Source organism: Lutjanus erythropterus, chromosome 16 (assembly GCF_056507025.1).
Source record: "Lutjanus erythropterus isolate fLutEry1 chromosome 16, fLutEry1.hap2, whole genome shotgun sequence".
Taxonomy (NCBI): domain Eukaryota; kingdom Metazoa; phylum Chordata; class Actinopteri; order Lutjaniformes; family Lutjanidae; genus Lutjanus; species Lutjanus erythropterus.
Window position 1 is genome coordinate 35,573,207 of NC_139332.1, and position 21,237 is coordinate 35,594,443.

The 21,237-nt window shown below is 39.4% G+C and overlaps 1 protein-coding gene across 1 annotated transcript in view; it reads right to left on the minus strand.

The window, feature by feature from the left end:
* The window catches only part of LOC146313546 (venom phosphodiesterase CdcPDE), a 59,671-nt gene extending 41,061 nt beyond the window's left edge, over nucleotides 1–18,610 (minus strand). Inside the window, exons 1-9 of the mRNA XM_084738493.1 lie at nucleotides 18,467–18,610; nucleotides 14,055–14,124; nucleotides 8,966–9,106; nucleotides 8,079–8,204; nucleotides 6,987–7,047; nucleotides 6,284–6,381; nucleotides 5,303–5,382; nucleotides 3,149–3,268; nucleotides 2,238–2,347 (exon numbers count right to left, since the gene is read on the minus strand). Of these exons, the coding sequence (XP_084594619.1) occupies nucleotides 2,238–2,347; nucleotides 3,149–3,268; nucleotides 5,303–5,382; nucleotides 6,284–6,381; nucleotides 6,987–7,047; nucleotides 8,079–8,204; nucleotides 8,966–9,106; nucleotides 14,055–14,124; nucleotides 18,467–18,505 (845 nt within the window). The 5' untranslated portion in view covers nucleotides 18,506–18,610. The remainder of the gene's footprint in view (nucleotides 1–2,237; nucleotides 2,348–3,148; nucleotides 3,269–5,302; nucleotides 5,383–6,283; nucleotides 6,382–6,986; nucleotides 7,048–8,078; nucleotides 8,205–8,965; nucleotides 9,107–14,054; nucleotides 14,125–18,466) is intronic.
* Between the last annotated feature and the right edge of the window lie 2,627 nt (nucleotides 18,611–21,237).

Below are 21,237 nucleotides of genomic sequence, written 5' to 3' on the forward strand. Positions count from 1 at the left end.
TCGAGGAAAAAGCTCCCTAAGCATAAAGGGATGAACTCCAACAGAGCAGTTAATGTGCAAAACAGCAAAGCAGGTTTTGCAAATGTTTAGTCCTGCAATATATCTAAACGTCTGAGATTTACCTCATCTAACTCATACACCACCCCAAACAAAAACTACAGCACCACATGCGGATTAATCCGCTGTTGAAAATAGTCCCTAAAAAATGCACTATATCCTCCTGTTTAAGTAACACTTGTTAACCCTCTAACCAAAGTCAATCATCATCCACAGTTTTAGGGAAAAAAAATATTGTTAATTGTTTTGGACAAACGTGAGAAACAATGAGAACAAACAACAACAAAACAAAGAATAAAAAGTCTCAGACAAAAAGTAAAATTAAACTTGTTGCATGAGTTGTGTTGGGCCAGCATGAAAAGGCTGATTAAAAAAGCAATAATTAAAATAAGTGTTTGTAATGTTAAAAACACAACATAACATGTACAGATAGAAAACAAAATCTTTCACTTGGGTTACTTTTAAACCACGTTTTGCATCAGAAGGTTGAAAACTATTTTATTTTAGGAAATAAGAGATGCAACTTCTCAGAAAAGATTTACACTAAGGAACCATTTGGCTCGGAGCTGAGGGCCACAGGGAGGGATGTGTGTCTCAAAACGTTTTTCCTTGGAAGGTGTGTTAGCCATAAAGTTCAGTAACATCTGTACACTGAAACCAACGTGTACCATCTACTACTATCATCCCACGCAGGGATGAAGGAAAAAAAAAACAACACTCCCTCTGACTGTGTTGTAAAATCAGATAAGTACAGAATTTTATCAACACAGGTCCTTTTCATAGCTGCTTTATTGCACATAATCACTTTAATAGGACGATATGCAACATGATGGTATCATTAACCAGGCCTGAGTCTGTACTGAAGCATTATACTTTTATTGATATTGATTCAGAGGGCTCAATATGTCCCTCAGAGCAAAGACTAGATGGAAGTGTAAAATGTTGTCTGGGGAAAAACCAGTTCCAGGTGGTGGAAAGAGTCTTTAATATCTGTACTCAAGTACAAGTAAAGTTAAAGTACTGGTGTTATAAAAAGACTTAATTAAAGTACAAAGTATTCCTTATTCAACAAATGAGGTGAAATTACTGACATCCAAAGACTATTGATTAAATATCAACCAATACATTTTTTAATTCCTACCGGTGATTAACTGGTTAATGATTTATCGTCCCTCCTCCAGACCTGCTGCCTGCTTCAGCATTTTTTGTTTTTGTTTTGTCTTGTTTTTTTCTGTCTGTCCTGCAGATAAAAGGTTCTTATATTAATTTACACTGTACCAAAGTAGCTTCAATAATTATGAGTAAAAGTACAAACTTCTCATCTAATTATAAAAGTACAAATACTCAAAACATCTACTTAGTAACAGTAGCTTGAGTATTTGTAATAAGTTACTTGCACCCCTGGTAATAAGTGCTCAGCAACCACTGTAGCTTATCTGCATTTACTTCTTCTCACTCCTCACTTCCCTTGTGGGCGGTTACACCTTACAGGGCAGGAGTGGATTTACTTCCAAGTGAAGTGAAGCAAACAGTCAAACATGCCCACATCAAAGCAGGAATTTTTGATTGGTCAACAGTACACCTGGATTTCAGCCGGTTGCGCAAAAGTTCCAAGAGCAGAGGAGAAATCTGAGTGCAGACATTTCATGAGTTCACAGAAACAGCCTCAGGCTGAAGAGGAGAGCAGAAGCTGGAGTGCAGGACACCTGGGCAAGCAGTGATTTATCTGAGTGTAGGCAGAAGCAGATAGGGGTGTGTGATACTGCAAAATTTGGTATTGATCCAGTACCAAGTAAATACAGGGCCAGTATTGCCGATACTGATATTTTTACTTAGAAAAGCATCTACTTTTGTGTAGGGGAGAGCAGTGCGTCATAGTTTATGAAGTGAATGCATCATCAATGTGCAAATTTGAATGAAAATTGAAAATTGAAAAATTTGAATTCAATTTTTTTTAAATGTGAATAAAAAACATCTCATGGTGAATCAACACATTTGGAATCATGTTTGGTTTGGACAGAGGAGGACAGATGCTGTCTTCATTTCAATTTTGGTGCTCTGTTCCCTGTGGAATGTTGCATAACCAATAAAGCCAAACACCAGGAGGTGTTGGAGGATGTGATACTTCACAGCTTTCCTGCTGGTTTCCTGGAAATGTTTTTGAAAGCAGAAAGTCTTACCCATTGTAAGGTTTGTAGATGTTGGGAAAACCTCCGTTGATTTTGACATCCGAGCCTGGCCAGAAGAAAGTGCCAGACTTCAGCCCCTGGTGCTTCGCCGTGTGCCAGATCTACAAAAGACAGAGAAGACAGCTTGTCTTCACCGAAATGTGAACCGACACAGGCCGGGCTGTCAGATTACACAATCTGACTCAGAGACTTGCAACAGCAAAATGCCGCTTTATTTGGTTGTTACAGAAAATCAAATTAAATAAACGCGATGACCTTCTTCTCCAAAAACCCAGACTGGTCTCATCAAACTTGAACTCACTGAAAACGCACAACTCTGAGCTAAAATTCTGTCCATTTCAGATGCATCTGCTGTTCTTCTATCTTCTTCTATCCACTTGCTCCCAGGAGTAACTAATACAGATACTCAAATCATCTTTTCTTTTAACAACACTCAGTCAGCGTTTGTGAACTGTGGACATTAAATGCTGAAGTTCTGAAAGTGAAATTCTTCATAGGTCATTGACCTGAAAGGGCATTCTAGCAATTAATCAGTCACTTGTATTTTCCCTTCTCCCTGTCTGGTCACAGCCTACAAGTGTATGAATAAGAGAACAGTGCATCCCCCAGATCCTCTCCCTCAGGCCCCAAGGTCATAGCTTATCTAGTAGGCAAACTGTCTCCACACTCTACAACAGAGCGCAGTGTGACACCAAGGGTGACGGACACTATGATTTAAAGCAACAAGGTCAGCATTGTTCCTTGTTTTTAGTATATGTCCAATAGAATTTGTGCACGCAGTGTCATATAATTTCACTTTGACTTCAGTGTTCCTCTCACCCACTCCCAAAACCAATCACACATCCTGTGAATTACTCATCAAATTCATTTAGTTTCAATGAATCAAACCCAACAAGACTCACAGGCTGGCCGAGGTACCAATCAGGGTTATCTTTCTCTGAATTGGACAGACTGAAGGTGGCGTCAAACACCGGGTCGTACATGACGTTGTCGATCAATCCGTTGGACTCTGGGTAGAGACCCTGAGAGGATGACAGGAGAGGAAAGTGTGCTTGGATGTTTTGAATGACAATCGGTCTGTCTGTAAAACACAGCTGCACAAGTACAAGTACAAAATTAGTCATTGTTGATTTGTGGCATGGTGCAGTCACAATCTTTATGAATGAGGTTGTTACTTTATGCGTCAGAGTACGTAAACAAATACGCTGACAGCACGTGGTTCACAGTTGTAGTAAACATTATTCATAGCTGGTGTGGCCTGGGCTCATTTCCAGGGACTGTCTGATGAGTTCCTGGAAAAATGTTGCAGGAATTACACACAGCTGTAGTTTGACCTGTAAAAGCATGTGCACATGTCTGTGTCATCACATGTGCATGCACATTTTTATATTAACCCTCCATTTGGTGGGTTCAAGTTAATAATGTTTCACATACATCAGGTTTTTTTCAGCCTCTAGAGGAGCATCCTGGGACACCTCCTCCATAAGTTAATTGATGTAAAGGCCCCTTTACAGTGCATTTTTTTTCACCATCCACTGAAATTTATTAGGCAAAGCTGCCTGGAACCATTAGGGCTGAGGTGTTGAAACATACTGTTAATTAATCACAGAGCTTCTCCTGAATTTCTAATACTGCATACTCCGTTGGTTCAGAACATGCTGTGACTGGCTTACTGTGTTTCATCCACAGTGTTCTCACTCCTAATGAGCCAAATACGGCAGCTCGCTCAGTGGCCCACAGGATTTTCCCTGGATGTTTTTGGGACAAAGATGGCAAAGGCTGGAGAACATGGCTAGCATGCACAATGTACACAGTGGGCTTAAAGCGGCAGTTTACCCCAAAATCAAGAAATACATATTGTTCCTCTAGCCTGCACTGCTATTAGACATCTGCCCTCCTCTCTCCCATCTCCAAAACTCTGAAACTCACATCAAAGAAATCTAGATGGATAATCAGCACCACAGGCCAGTGGGGATTATGGGGTGAACTGTCCCTTTAAGTGACAAGTCTGTCTTCTGCACATTTCACTCTCCTGGGTCTATTTTTTGATAAAAGACAAGACGAAAATACTGAAGGAAAAGAATTTTATAATTTAACCCATGTATTTTTTTGTCCAGTGTTGCAGGCCTGATCATGTTTGCAATTGATTTGGAGTCACTGGGTCACAAGCTATTGAAAAAAAAATCTTTTCTATTCTATATTTGTGTAAAGCAAATTAAATACACATTTGCAATCAAAGTAGGTGTGCTAAGTGAGATCCATTTAGCATAATTGTTTAAATAATAAATTTCACTCATAGGGACTTCCAAATGTGTTGCATTCTTTTAAAGCAGAGACTGTTTATTGACGGGGTCGAAACTCCAGCAGGAACACTGCAGCCAGGAAACATTATAGACTGACAATAACAAGTGAGTGAGTGAGTCCTGCACTGTAAGATGATCGGCTGGTATAACCGTCAACTTAAATGATCCTGAATATAAAAGCTTGCTGTGAAAACACACACGCTGGAGTTCATTAAGAGCTAAACTTCTAAACATCTACTTCTTGTAAAAGATGACGAATGATTCATTTCTTTACGACATGAACAGAGACTTACTCAGAGAACATTCTGCATTAACTTCAACTCTAATTTATGTGAGACGGGAGAACGAAAACAGTTATGGAATAGACATTTCAAAGGACACCACAGCTAGCTACCAGAGAAGACGTTTTTCAGCTCAAGATGTGTCCTTGATTGCTGACATACCGTGGTCATATTTTGATTTGTTACAGTAAATATGTTAAAGATTTATCCTTTATAAAAAAGGGTGATAGCATCATCTAGAAACATAACTATTCTGAGTTTAATATACATCCTCATCAACAGTGCAATCCACTTTAGACTTATTCAAGAGCTAGGCAGACATTTCACAATTTCATGATTATATGTGACAATGATATTAATAATATGTTGTTTGTTTGTTTTGATTTAAGTGTTCAGTGTGGTCAGTTTGTGCACGTGTTTAATTGCTTGCATGTGTGCACAGCTCCATATGAAGCAGCGTGAGTGTTTTTACCGTAACGATGGTATAGTGATTGGGGAACGTCTTGCTGGGAAATGCAGCCTGCATGTATGGTGTCGAGGTTCCACACGTCTCTGTGACGTACAGAGCAGGAGAGAAGACACGTTAGCTGCTACATGAGCATCGTGTTGAGGTGGGAGTGTTGTTCTGGAGAAAAGTGAATGCACTGATTTTTCATGAAAATGGGCCATGTGTCACTTCCCAACAGAGGGAGTAGATAATTTCATTTTGCTGGACATTTACAGTAAACTGTTCAGAGAAATGATGATTGCTGGGAGATGAAAGCAGCCAAATATGTAAAAAAAAAAAAAGAAAAACTCCTTGTTATTTGTATTAAAATGGTCTTGAGTTGACTCACTTTGTTTTTGTTGTAAGTACACAGCTGAACTTGTAGGTTTGTTCTCTAAAATAATCAGTTGGTTTCAACAAAGATTCATAGACTTCTTCAGAAGTCAAACATCCTCTGGTGCAAATAGCAAGATTAGCTACCTTTTTCCTTTTGTTTGTAAAACAATTCCAATGTCCTGAATCACTGGGAATCTTAACAGTCACTGAACATTTCAAAACTGCTTTTCCTCCATCTGAATCACCACACGAACAAGTAAGGCAGTATAAGTACTTCCTGTGATGGACTGCCTGTCGGGCAACTTTAAACGTCTTAGTTCATTTTAATTTTGTACAGAAAAGAACTGAAACCAAAGGCTGTCTGAAAGGAGGGGAGTCTAAAAAAATAAATATTAAATATTGGACAAATACTCCAAAATACAAATGAATTATAAGGAGAATGCATGCAGTGTTACTGTCATTCCTCACTAAAAATGCTTGTTCCTACAACCCCAAACACAAAAATGGGCTGGGATGTTGTGTAAAATGTAAATAAAGACATCTTGGTCTATGTACAACTATATTAGTTTTATATAAGGCATCTTCTTTTGCTCTCAGGACACGCAGGAACATAATGTGGTCAACACTAACTGAGTTTGTCCAGAACAGGAATGAGAGTGCTCCACGTCTGCAGATACTCAGCACGTAGTCCATCCAGCGAGACGAGGAGCAGAGGCTGGCGATTAAAGCTATTAGAGGGGAAAAATTCAATCAGGAAAAGAAAGGATAAGATTAAAAACAGGCATAAACATACAGTAATGAGATACAGACTGGAGCTGAGGAGTTGATTACATGCAGGAAAAGATTACACCCACACTTAATTATGTGACCAAAAAAGTTTCGTTTTCATCATGTCGTCATATTAAAAGGCCAATCAGCCAGCACACACTGAGGTAACTACTGTCTGTGTTACATTCATGGCAGCCTGGGGAATTATTTTTCATGTTTTAAGTAAATGGTATAACAAGTTACTTGGTTGTCGGCTTAAACTAAGGAACAGTATCTTAGAGCAACGTTTTATCATTTCTACTTTAAATAACAGCTTCAAAATCATTTTGATGTCATTCCCACTCTGCGCCCTGATTACGATTTACATTTAAAAACTGGTCACCAGTCCCCTTAAATTGTTTGGGAGATTCATCAGCGCTGTTTTCCTGTGAAACTCAGCAGCAGTGTTTTGTGGGCTAAAAAGCTAAATTCGACCTTCAGTTGGCATGAGAGTGAGAAGATAATGACTGAATTTTCATTTTTGAGTGAACTAATCCTTTCCTATCCTAATCCTAGCGATCCTTACCCTTCTGGGCATTTGGGAGTCGACAGGTCCTCACACTGGTCCTCCACCCAGGCTTTCTCTCCTACAGCAGGGTGGAAAAAATACATAACAATAGTGAGAATATAAATCTATCCATCTACATTAAAGTAACATCTGTTGGTTAAACAGACGAACACAGTCAAGTCTGAAGATCTGATAAAAAAAAAAAAAAAAAACATCTGAATCTCCAGCATTAACAAAATACAAAGATTAAATGAAGTGCTCGACCACTTGTTGTTGCACGAGTTGTGCAAAAGTGACTCTGCTTGCATCACAAATAGAGCAAACAAAAGATACAAAACAAGTATCATCAATTAACCCGGCTTTAAATATACAATGACAGAATCCTTTACTCATCCCTGTTCTGCACGAGAGAGACCCGATCTTAAAAAGGCATCTTTCAAGTATAAACTGTGGTTTGTGATCGCAAGAAAACATAATGCAATTTCTTTGTAATTTTTTTTTAGTTTAGTTTAGTTTACTGGCAGCATTTAGTGCATATTTGGTAATAGGGATGATAATGATTAATCCATGATCAATTAATCGGCTGTTAAGAATTTGGTGTCTACATGTATCAGCAAGTTAAATCTAAGACTTTTTAATGCCAGTGTTCAACTAAATTCAAAACAAAACTTCAGATGTGAAAATGAAGGCATCATCTTCCGAGCAAAGACATATTTTCATGTCCAAATTGTAAGTAAAGCAAGTAAATGACAATAACTGGTTGAGTTAAAGAACATTCATGCACACACGTTTTTGTTTTTTTGTTTTTTTAGCAAAAACCTGTATGCATTTGGAGAGAATTTTAGACTATCAAAGCATTCAATCAATAAATATTTAATTCAGTTTGATCTTATTGTATAGTGCATAATCATAACAAATATATCTCAGGGCATTGTTGTGACTGTGGCAAAGAAAACAATCAAGACTATTTAATTCAAAGGCTTTTTATTCATCAATGTGAATTTAATTTAATTTAATTTTAAGGGTCTCGTTTTATGAATATTTGGGAAGGATGACTCAGAACTATTGCAATGGACTGCAGCATTTCATGTCCTCTCCTCCGACACTCACCGTGGCAGACATGTTTGTAGTTCGTGCAGCAGTCTCCCGCGGCCAGGCAGTCATCGGAGCAGTGGCATTTGCTCTGCGTTAGCCTCTTCTCGCCACAGCGTAGCCTCGTGCACTCCCACTGCTCGGCTGTGGTGAACAATCGTGGGGTCAGAAAAGCTACTACACTGCAGTCTGTTCAACCGATGATGAAAAGACGCAGATGGAATAATTGTTTCTGTTAAAGGGATATTACCCACAATAGATGGGAGTCTGTACGCCGCCTGCAGCAGGAGTACCAGTGTAGGAAGCTAAGCAATGAACTGACAGGGTCAGCAGCAAAATATAATTTAGCCACCAAAAATATATCTTTGTTTCCAAAGCCACCAAACTCAGAACATGGGAGCTCTGCTAACAAACCGATCGTTCAAGGCAGCTGTAGAGCAGCGACTCCCGTGTTCTGCAGGTAAAACTATCTGAGGAGTCTGGTGGCTTTGGAGAGAGTAATGTTTGGCTTGAATCACAGTGGTTTCCTGTCAAACAAAAAAAGGCTGTTCGATGACAAGGGAAAGTAAAATATTGTAAATATACCCTGCCCTTAACTGGGGGCATGTTGACCACCATCTACTGTAGGTAAGATACTGACTATAAGTACTTTATACAATCACACTTCAAAAAAACTAAATTATTATTGTAGATCTGAATTATCCCTTTAAAGCTGCAATATATGTTCATAAATCTGTGCTTTAAACAGGATTAACTGCAGCTGATCAAGATGACAGACGGGTGTCAAACTCAGCTGGCTAAGAGGGAGTGAGGGCGGTGCTGCTGACACTGCACCTCTTGTTTCTGAGAGAAAAAGCTCCAGGTTGTTACAGGAACAGAATTAAAGGTCAGAAACAGCGTCTTACTGGGGACGGTGCAGACGTCGTAGTAGTCAAAGCAGCAGCTGTCAGTGACGTTACAGCTCTGATCGCATCTGCAGCCGGGAACATCGCCGTCATATGGCTCATAACAACGATTCCTGCAGGACGTGTGAGGGACAACCGGATCTGAAAGACAACACAATACCCTTTCAATATTTTTTATAGTTTCTGTCTTCAACAAATCATTCACAGTTGGGTGATGACCGCAGATTCAAAATAACATATCAGCTGCACAACAGCGAGGAAAAACATGAAGAGGGCGAAGCGAAGATGAAGATGAAAAAAGGAAGAGAAGAAAAACAAATTAGAAAAAAAGAGTTTCCATCAACATACCATAATGATATAAAAAACTGTTATATTAAAGAACCTGCCAAGAGACAAATCATAGATGGCTTCTTCCTGTGACTCAGGCCTGTGTTTCCCCAATCCTGGTCCTGGGGGCAAACAGCTGTGCCTGATTTAGGCGTTCCCCTCTTCCGCCACACCTGATTAAAATAATCAGCTCATCATCTGTTCATCTAACCATGTGGCCCAATGTCTGAGAATTCATTTTCATTTTTATTCTGCCTCACCCCTGGCTGAATCCACAACCTTTGTCCGGAGATATATATATGAAAACAAAAAAAAATAAAAATAAAAATAAAAAACAAAGACAAAATTATTTTGGGATATTTTATTTATTGCGGTAAAGAATGAGAGGGTGGAGGAGGGGATTTCCACTTAAATGGACTCAGGCACTTATCTGACTTATTCTAACATGACTTCAAAGACTGGTCATTTATTTTCACGAACACTGGAGATTAATTTAGGAAGAATTTGCAGTAGTTGTTTAAAGTAAAGATTTTAATGCACTGTGGGCTCAATATTTGATAAATTAGAAAAGAGTCTGAAGATGCAGTGAAATTGGTGTCAACTGAGCAAACACTGTGGGAGGAGATGCGTTTAAGTGACAGGTGGGTGAGTCTGAGAAATGACTTCGTGATTCCTGCCAGCTTGAAGAATATTAACATTTCTGCTCGACTGGAGCTACATTTTGGCACAAAGTTGCACAGTGGTAGTTTTTTCGGCAGAAATGTCAAAGTTGTAAACATGAAGACAGATGCTGTAGATCCACCATCAGGACCATCTTACGATACCTGTTAAGGACATTTAGCACAGGACTGAAACTGTGTGCCACCTTATAAAAGTAGCTGTGGTCAGATATAATTTTTTTCATACATATATAAGAACAATAATCTCTGTTACACATTTCAAACAGGCACATAAACACTATCTGACCACCAATTTAACCCACGATATCTGCCCTCTCCTCTGTGAACGTCTGTCTCGCTGTTTATTTCTTTTTGTTGTAGTTTCTTGTTGACTGTCTCCATTTTGTGATATGATTTTGTTTATGTGCTGCAGAAACAAGAACTCTCTGTGAACCAGTTTTAACTGAGTCAGGCCTGTTTCATTTATAACTGACTTGATTATGCTAGTTTTAATCTTTTCCTGTATGACAATAAATGAAATAGAGTGATGAAAGCAAACAGTGTGGAATTTAATATTCACTTCTGGCAGAAAGCTGTGGTAGCCAGTATTGTTTAACCTCTCAGTATATTGTAAATTAAGTGGTCCGTGAGAAAACTACACTTCTGCACCTCCTCTTTGCTCTGTTCTCAGCCTTTAGGAAATCTGGACTGTGATGGTAAACTTAAACCAATCACATTAAAGACCAGACATTCCTGTCAGCTGTCCTAATAGTGTGGTTGCACATGCACATTCCTTCAGTGAAACCCTGAATCAATGCCAGAAACTCCTGAAGGAAAAGTTGCTATGAAACAGAACACACAAAAACAGCTGATGTCTGCTGGTCTGTGCTCGCTTGCTGCGACTGCCTCGGTTACCTGCTGCATGCATGAAGCGTGCCACTTATCCGGCAGGACTGGCTCAGGACGGGGAAAACAAAACCTCATGTCCTCGAGATGAGACTCGACAAACAACTTTTTTCTAGGCTTTCTATCTTTCTGAAGCTTTAATGTGAAACATAAACTGTTCATATTCTGATTAGAAAAAAGTTTACGGTTCATTTATCAGCTTGGTCAAGATGAACAGATGTTTGAACAACATAGTTTCCTTGTATTTTTTGTTATTGCAAATAAACCCTGCAAAACCAACAATGTGTTAGTCCGTCTCTCAGTACTTTCTTACTTGTCTGTGGCTCTGAGCCCTGAGGTTCTTAATCTAGATGTAAAGTAAAAAAAAAAGTCCAAAAAGACCAAATTTTGAAATACAATTTTTTTTGACTCTCTACAACTCAAAGATTCAAGTTTATCTAAAAAAAAAGATCAGTAAACTATCTCAACTAAAGATTATAGGTTGGCAAAACTTTTTAAAAGTTCATTTCAAAACACAAGAGTTGGCTCGAAACTCAAAAATCCATTGCTGTATGTTGCCTTGAAACTTTGGGTTGTCTCAGCCGTTGTTTTTACAGTTTAAAATCAGTCTTACATTTGCCAGCTGTAAAATTACATAGCCTATACACCAAATTAAAAAAATTAATTTAATATATTTAATTTAATTTAATTAATTTAATATTTCATCAACTAAAATGTGCATCATCGCCTACATTTATGGCTTGGTGCCTTTTCGTCAAAATTTTGACGGTGGCTCGTCTTCTTGTGTTTGCATAAGCTCGCTGTGGATGCCAAATAAAAGTCTTCATGGAAAAAGAGAATTAATAGTTGCTGCTCCAGACAGATTTTTTTTTCTGTTGACCCCTGAACTCACCCAACATCACTCATGCGTCACATTTTGAGTCACACAACCCTCATGTGATGTCACATGAGATTGACACGCGACACTAAGGTGCTGATCACCTGCAGACTTACACTGGAAAACTCTGAACAGTCAGCAGTACTGAGATAACCCAGCGGGAAAGTATGATGTACTCATACAAAGCAGGTCCTGTGACTTATGAATCTCTTCTACCAGACATTACATTTTCAAGAAATAGGAAGTTTAAGTTCCACAAAATTTTAAGGACAACTGAAATGAAACACATAGTAATAAAACCCATGCAGACTCAGAGCTGCTGACGCAAAACGCAACATGGCCAAGAAAAAAGTTATAAACTGGTTACAGACCGAACAGGCGCAAAAACAAGTCAGGCAACATGTCCATAGTAAAGGGAGGACAAGCCTCAAGATCGGGTGATTGGAGAAGTTTCAATACTACTTGGTACTGGGTAACTTTCAAACGACATGTTAAAGGTATTAAGTACTGAAAACTAAAATGTAAAGTTCTCAAATGTAAATCAGTGCCACGATCATCATAACTGAAAATGTCCCTAAAGTGTGACACGGTGTTATTCCAAATGAAATCATACGCCCTTTTACTCACACAAAGCGCAATGACTGGAGGTCTGGATGGATCAAAAGCTTCTTGTAATTCCCAAATGTTTAATACATCATGGTGAGTCACGTTCAAAGGGATTTGTGAGGACAGTGTGATCTGTCTTTACTGCCCGTTCCACACCTACAATCATGACCTGTGGCAAATTTACGTATGTTAACGTACAATGTTGCACCAATCCCTCACTGAACTGGATTGGACTGCATGTTTTTTATTGCTCTTTGAGTCTCAACAGTTTCATTACGATTGGCTCCCTCATCTACAGGCTGTACCTGTACTCATCCACATGTTCCACTGAACATTGGAAAACTTGCTCAGCTTTGACTCAGGACATAGATATGTATGCACGTAAGGAGAAGAGAAACATGGATCTATAATCAATTAAAAATCAATACAACAGTGTGACTCCTGCAAGTTTAGTCATTAGGAAACGTTCTACATTTCAGGGCCAAAAACTCCGGCCCTGTGTGGAAACAGTATGACTGTTCCTCGTATGAGTCATGAGCACTTCCTCTGAGCTGTTAGAGGCAACAGCTGATTTAAAACGGACAGACTGAACTGATCACGGAATATAAATGTTGAGCTCAGCTTTTAGACTCCCATCTAAATGCATTCTTCCTCGCTGTGCGCCATTCAGATGATTCACACGTGCCTTTCAGGGTCAACAGATTTCAGCACATGCATGGTTGATGAGCAAGAAGACCTCGTCACCTCTCTCAGATCTGGTTGGCATAAAGAAAAATGAGATGTTTCTAACTGCAAATGGATGCAGAAGCACAAAGGCCACTTTAATATATAACGTACTGATAAAGATATATTTCCAGAAATGATTACCTGGTTACTCAAGATCACAGATCTTGATGTGAGCAGTTTCATGTAGGAGCTACTTTCTTTCTAGTAGAAGAAAGTAGTTAACAGAAGCCCCGGCCTCCTGGCTAAAAGTTCTCTGTTTGTCTGACCACTGCAACCACCTCCCCTATATGCAAACATTCTTACTTGTTATACTACGTCACCTGACATTTGTTCAATGCAAAGGATTGGCATATCACCTGCACGCAAAACTGGACTTGGTGTTTGCACTGCACTCAATTTCAAAATCTAAAGTTGTGTTATTTGTATATATATATATATATATATATATATATAAATATATATATATATATACATTACTTTTGACAAAAGTATGTTAGCAATAGAAAAAAAGATTTGATCGTTATTATTATTTATTATTTTTATTTATTTTTTTCCCAACATCAAGACTGATTTCAAGCCAAACAGATGGGATAATACCATTTTTATACTTTGAGTCAAGAAGTTGAATCAGTACTTCTGCTTTTACCAGAGTCTTTTTTTTCACACAGGTATTTCTACTTGAGTGTGTGGACTTTTGCCTCCTCTGATTAAATCTGGCTGGCAGCAGACAGATAAACATGTGTCATATCATTTTATAAGACCTCCATGGTGGTACCTTTTCCGTCCTGACATGAAAGTGTTCATCTGAGTCATCACAATTAATATCTCTTGAGTTCAGAGTTAAGAGGCCATTAAATATTAGTATGATTCAGCGGGCAGGTATGAAAAGGAGGAGCAGAAGAAAAATAATGTGGCTGTGAGTGTGTGTGTGTGTGTATGTATGTGTGTGTGTGTGTGTGTGTGTGTGTGTGTGTGTAAGAAACAGCACCGTTGTCCAGTCCAAGACCAAGCCCAAGACCGAGGATCAGAACCACGATCGATACAGCCAGGACACCTATCTGTGACACACAAACAGAGAAGAGACACACAAATAAATGTCCTTAGGGTGTGTGCTGACAGTACTGATGACCAAAAACAAACAAACAACAACAACAAAAAAAAAACAGTTCTATCTTTGCTGCACAACCAATTACAGCCAAACAAGGTCAGTCTCTCGCCAGTAGAAACTGAGTATTAAATTAATCACCAACTATTTTGATAATTGATTAATCATTTTGAGTTAAGAAGTACATGTGAAATGTTCGCACCAAATGATGCAAAACACTTTTATAAATGTCTTTTCAACCGAAAAACACCAACTGGGATTTGGTGAAAGGTGGCCAAAGTAGTTCAAACAAGAAAACACAACAGCAATATTCTCATTTGATCACATTATGAAACACCATCGGTTGTATTTCTGTGACTTGTTTCTTTGAAGCTCTTATAACCGAAAATCATTTTAAAGCTGCTGAAGTGGATGTTTTGATTCGGTCATTTGATCAAGGCAGTTACTGTTACTGCATTTACTGCAAACTTCAGGGAACTTTCATATAATTTTGATTGCAGAGGCTGCCTTGGACAACAAAAACAGCAGCGTTTTGTCTAATAACCACAAAATATAATGTCAACAGTGAAATTATCTGATTAAAATCTCTCCTGCTTCTTTAGAAATGGTTAACATTACTTCACATGTATGTCCTCAAATGAATTATTATCAGCTCTTTGTTCAGTACTTGAGACCAGTCATTTTAGTGATGATCATCAGTCATTTATCAGACTCTTGATACGTGATTTCAAGTTAAACTGGCTTCAGTTATTCACCTTTAATGAATCACAGGGCAGTGTGGTAATGATGTGAGTTTCAAGGAAATGTTTACTCAAGCAAATTTAAAATCATTGCCAATTAAATCTAGATTCAGCGTTTCCATCAGCATAAATAGAAGCAGACTGTTTACACATGCGTGTTATCAAGATGGTTTATACAAGAATATTTCAAAAGAAAATAAATTCACTGGACTGTGCCCATCAGATTGTTGATCCGATATTTGTGCGTCAAGTTCAACATCATTATGTTAGATTTTCCTTGAAATCACTGTGTAGTTGAAGTCCAGTTTAGCATACTTCTAAGAAATGTTTCATGTGCACTGCACTGCAAAGCCTGCTGATTGGTTCAACACCTGTGGCACACGCACCAAACACGAGAAAACATACGTCAAAAACCAATGTTCACCATTCTGAGGAACGGTGAGCACTGTGACCCCAGAACATGACGCAGAAAAATGTGTGTGTTGGTTGAATATGCAAGCAGCTTAAATGGATCAGGCATAACATTATGAACACCTGAGTAATACTGTGTTGGTTCCCATTTTGCTGTCAAAACAGCCCTGACCTGTCAAGGCATGGACTCCACTAGACCCCTGAAGGTGTGCTGTGGTATCTGGCAACAAAGTGTTAGCAGCGGATCCTTTAAGTCCTGTAATTTGCGAGGTGGGGGCTCCATGGATCGGACCTGTTTGTCCAGCACATCCCACAGATGATCGACTGGATTGGGGAATGAGCCTGAGCCGCTCATGACCCCGTCGCCGGTTCACCACTGTTCCTTCCTTGGACCACTTTTGATAGATACTGACCACTGCAGACCGGGAAACACCCCACAAGAGCCACAGTTTTGGAGATGCTTTGACCCAGTCGATTTAGCCGTTGTCAAACTCACTCAAATCTTCACGCTCACCCATTTTTCCTGCTTCTAACACATCAACTTTGAGGACAAAATGTTCACTTGCTGCCTAATATATCCCACCCAGTAACAGGAAGAGATAATCAGTGTTATTCACTCCACCTGTCATTGATCATAATGTTATGCCTGATCGGTGTATTCCGACTGATGTGTGAGTTTACTGTGAGGTGCTGCCCACTAGTGGACACTGTAACTATGACAAGAGAAGAATAAGAGGCGACGAATTACTCAGTTTCAGGAGGTGGGCTGGATGGATGGCTCGAACAAGCACAAGGACTTTCACCCAGGAGACTAGGGTTCATGTATTTCTGTGATAAATCCTAACCAAACTGCAACCATTTAACTATGTAATTCATGTATGTAATGTCATGTGACTTACGTACTGCTGTTAAAGTCCAGTTAGCCTGTCACTGCCGGTAACTGACCACTGACTAGTCTTCCATAGCCTGACCTCTCCCCACAGCACTCAGTGCTGAAGAAAAATCTGTCTCCACACTCTGATATTGTACTAAAAAGGAAAAAACACCCTGTCTTGTTTGTTTATCTTAAAATCTTTTTGGGCAGAGTTAAGCCAAGATACTGTGTTTGGTTTCCCTGCAAAATACCAGAGAGCAAGGCAGGGAAACTTTTTTGGTGGAGCATTCGCAGGCGGGGAGGCAAGCCTTTGTATTATTATTTCTTAATCCTCACAAAAGAAAAAGTAACAGCTACTAGCTTGTTTACATTTGTGCCCAATTTTCCATTTTCAGCGTGTAGGATGCCATCTCGGAGGTTGTTGTTATTGACAGTTCTTCTTGATTCTGTCGCATCAATTTGAGGATGTGTTGTATTTCATCAATTTTCCAGAGGATTCACAATAGCAAAATGTGCTGTATTCATTTTACAATATTAAATCACATGAAGCATGAAGCAGATAATCAAGCCAAGACAGTTTTTCTAATCCTGGTGTGTTCTTCACTGGGTGAGTCACTCTGCCTCTGGGTGTAATAAAGTGATAGCTGATATGATGATATTGTCGGTAATATTCATCACTATCTTTAGTGCATTACTGTAAGAGTGCACAAATGCATAGTCATTCATAATCTGATAATTTGTAATCACATAAAATGGTTTGTGAGAAGTATTAACTTTAAGCTCTTTTATTATGTGTTAGGTAACTGTATTCTCTGCATTGGTCTTATGTGTTTTTCCAAAGAATGGTCTATTGCAGTCACTCTGCCTGGGTTCTGGGGTCCAGTGTGAGACCACAATATCACTTTTTGCATATCTGTGATTATTTGTTATATGAGGAACCTATCCATAGTCTGTGCATCAACTACAGTAGATGACGGTCTGATTCAGGGGTCAGAAACCTGCTGCTCCAGAGCCTCTAGTGGCTCCCTGTGCCCCTGACAAATTCTAAAGTTATTCTTACATTAACCAACTGCAAAACTGTGCAGCCTATAAACTGAATGATAAAAAATGTTTCAGAGGTTTAGCCTACGTCTGTGCCTTGGCACCCTTTGCCAGTGGCTAGTCTTGAGTCTCCCTTGATTAGCTGACACCAAATCTCAAATCTTAGAGAATTTAATAGTTGTGGCTTCACAGAGTTTTTAAATTTTTTTTTTTTTTTTTTTGTCGTAAAAAGTGGAGCAGTAGTGACGGTAAAATTTGCAGACCCCTTGTCTGATCTGTAAAGAACCGTCTGCACAACCAGTGGCTCATTTGTGAAACAGGCCAACTTGTTTTCTCTATTGAAAAACTTAAACTGGTTTATGCCGACAGAGACATGTAGGTAGTTTGCCTGAAGATATTTAATATATGTAGGTAAAAAAACATCTGAGTAAGAGTAAAAAGTAAATGACTCTAATGCTGTGAACAGAGTCTGCAGCAAAATACATTTTAGTCACCTAAAAAAATTAATATCATATTAAATGTTCACCACTTTACCTTGCTGTCACTCAGCCTACTTTGACAGGAAACTGCTATTATACAAAACAAATACATTTGTCTCCAAAGTAACAAGACTCAAAAACAGTGATTTTACCTCAACAATACACAGGAGTTGCTGGTCTACCACTGCTCCAGTCGGTTTGTTTGTTTGGGTTTGGGTGTGACACTTCTGTGTTTTAAAGGACTAGTTTGGATTCACTGAAATCACACAACAACACGAAGAAACTGACCAATCAGAGAAGAGTAGACAAGCAACTGTTTTTGCCAAAGGAGTCTGGTTGCTTTGTAGAGAGTGATATTTAGCTTATATAACAACAGTTTTCCATCAGAATAGTCTGTCTGACGGCAGTGAAAACACTCTAAATATAGTGGACGCTTAAACCGATATAGATTTTTTTATGTTTGTCAGACAACCCTGTCAACAGCAGTACATTGCTTAACCTCCTACACCGGTACTTCAGCTGCTTCTCCAAACTGGGGGTGTGTCGACCTCCATCTACTGCAGGTAATACACTTACTGTGAGTCTAGTATGAAGAGGTTTAAAAACTAAACCTACACCAAAAACATCTTGCAATTTATTGAATTCTTAAACTTGTATTTAGTATGAAAAACTAATTAACGTAAAAGGTATGTGCCTGAGCATCATGGCTTTCAGCATTACTGTCAAATCAGAACCAAAGCTGATACTCACAATGATCTTCTTCTTCGGTGACTCCTTCACAAAACCCATGGCTAGAATGTGCGTGGCAGCCACAAACTCTCACAGCACTCTGACAGAGAGACAGAAGACAGGCAGACAGGCAGACAGGCAGACAGACAGATAGAAGGAGGCAAACGAGTTCCTTTACTTGAAGTAAGAGTCATCCCAGCAGTGACCTCTGGACTAAGGTATGAGGAATATATAAGTAACTGATTGTCAGAGCATGGAGATAACCTCACGTTTCTGTGTTTTCAGTCTGTCAAACCGCAGATGACGATGTTTTTGACACCTTTTAAGTCCAGAAACTCACCTGATGCACGTAACATGAAAAGGTGAAGTATGGATAATAATTAACTAAGACCTGGAATTCACTGAACAGCACTTCAAACTGACTGACATCTGATTGCTGTGAATATCAATAACAGCTGATAACTTGGAAATATTTATTGGTTTATTTGACAGGCATCAAGATTAGCTACAGCAACTGTAGCCAATAATTGATTATTAATGATGCTGAGATGATGTGAAATGTTGATTGATGTTCTGCTGCCGGTAACTGAGAATTTGCTGAAACCTTGAGCTTGGAACGATGACAATTAGCCTCACTTGATAAGCTCTAGTTATATTTTGAATCATGAAGAATCAGGACCTTTGCACTGAAAGACATCGTCTGATTGGCACTGCAATAAAGTGGAGCACTATAGACTGCCTGTCGTATTTGTCATGCATGTAGCTGCCATATTAGTGTAACACAGTTTTCAGGATGGCAATGTTTGGTGACTGTCAGACCCACACTGTGGCCCAGAATGAAATATCTGGACAGATATTAGGGTTTTAAACAAATCTGTGTACATAAATGAGTAATTCATAGTCTCAGATCAATCATTCATATCTTTGTTCTCAAATCAGAAATTTACTGCCCTTGAATTACTTAATTAGTGCCCACAATTAAGCTAAAGTCTAACACTTAAAATACTGTCAACATGTTAACACGTGTTTAAAGAATGTCAACGATGTAAGGTTGTTAACAGGTGTATCTTTGTGTTATTTCACTTTAGTGGCTCAATTTTTCTGTTTTGCGAGATAAAATTCAATGCTCACAACAAGCTAACTAAAAGAATATTAACATGCTAGTCTTAGCATGTTAACTTATCACTCCATGCATTGTATTAAGTTACAGCTAATGTTAGCATGTTAACGGACAACCATAAATGCTGTTTTGAAATGGGATTTCTGGCATGGAAAGTCCATCCATCCATCCATCCATCCATTATCTTCCGCTTATCCGGGGCCGGGTCGCGGGGGCAGCAGTCTGAGCAGGGACACCCAGACTTCCCTCTCCCTGGACACTTCCTCCAGGTGTTCCGGCGGGACCCCAAGGCGTTCCCAGGCCAGCCGAGTGACATAGTCGCTCCAGCGTGTCCTGGGTCTTCCCCGGGCCTCCTCCCAGTGGGGCATGCCCGGAACACCTCCCCAGGGAGGCGTCCAGGAGGCATCCGATATAGATGCCCAAGCCACCTCAGCTGACTCCTCTCAACGTGGAGGAGCAGCGGCTCTACTCCGAGCTCCTCCCAGGTGACAGAGCTCCTCACCCTATCTCTAAGGGAGCGCCCCACCGCCCTGCAGAGGAAACTCATTTCAGCCGCTTGTATCCGAGAGCTTGTTCTTTCGGTCATGACCCAAAGTTCATGACCATAGGTGAGGGTAGGAACGTCATGTACACAATAGGGCTTTTCACACTGCACTTAGCCCCAGACTAAGGGAGCTGTTAGCCCCAGGCTAAGACAGCTTTCACACTGGCACAGTCCTGAAACATTGCAAAGTGGGTTAGCCCCAACTTTAGCCTGAGGTTTGGGGTTATCCCCTGAAAACCGACTAAACCCAGGGCTAAAACGTGTCAGTGTGAAACAGGGCTAAAAGAGCTGAGTGGTCACTTATCATTCTTAAATACTCACATCAGTTAGTGTGCCAACAGACATATAGCCCAGGGCCAGTAGAAGCACAGTATGAATCGTATAGCCCTGTGCTTACCTCAACCCTGGCTGAGCAATATGTGTGTGAAAAGGGGCTAAGTTAGCCCCTAGCCTAAGTTAGAGTAAATCTTAGCCCAGGACTAAGAATAAGCAGTGTGAACATCTTCATCACAACACTGCTGGTGAGCAACAGCAACGTTCGAACACTAACAGTAGGCTTGAAGAACAGTAGGCTTAAAGAAGCAAAACCCTACATGACTAAAATTACAAAATTAGAACGTACCATTTAACAAAAAATGAATGACATTTCTGAAACGCAAACTGTCATTTGTCAAACTGTCATCAACTGTTCTGGGCATTTGGTCTTAATTACAGTTGATTTTCCATGTAACTTGCTGAATCGTGTTTACCAAAGCTTTTAACAACTGAGAAATATATATAAAAAACTTTTTGTTCTCTTGAAAAACAACTGGCAAATAAATACACCTCTCTCCTTTACAAGCCATGTGGTTTGAATCATTATACATCCTGCTGTAAATAACAGATAAGTAGTGTATTTAGTGCATTATTTCTTGGCCCTTGTTCTATAGTTGTTAAATGGTCTCATAAGTTACACTGAATGTCTGGGTCTCTTTTATTCATACCAAATTAATTCCCTTAAAAAGAGGCTGCTTGTGAGGGTTTTACTGAAAAAAAAACTTTCCCACTGGTCTAGCCTGGAATAGAAATTTTAGAGGATACTGCAGCTGCAGTATTGTTCTCAGAGAGGTAAGTATTTCAGTTTACCAT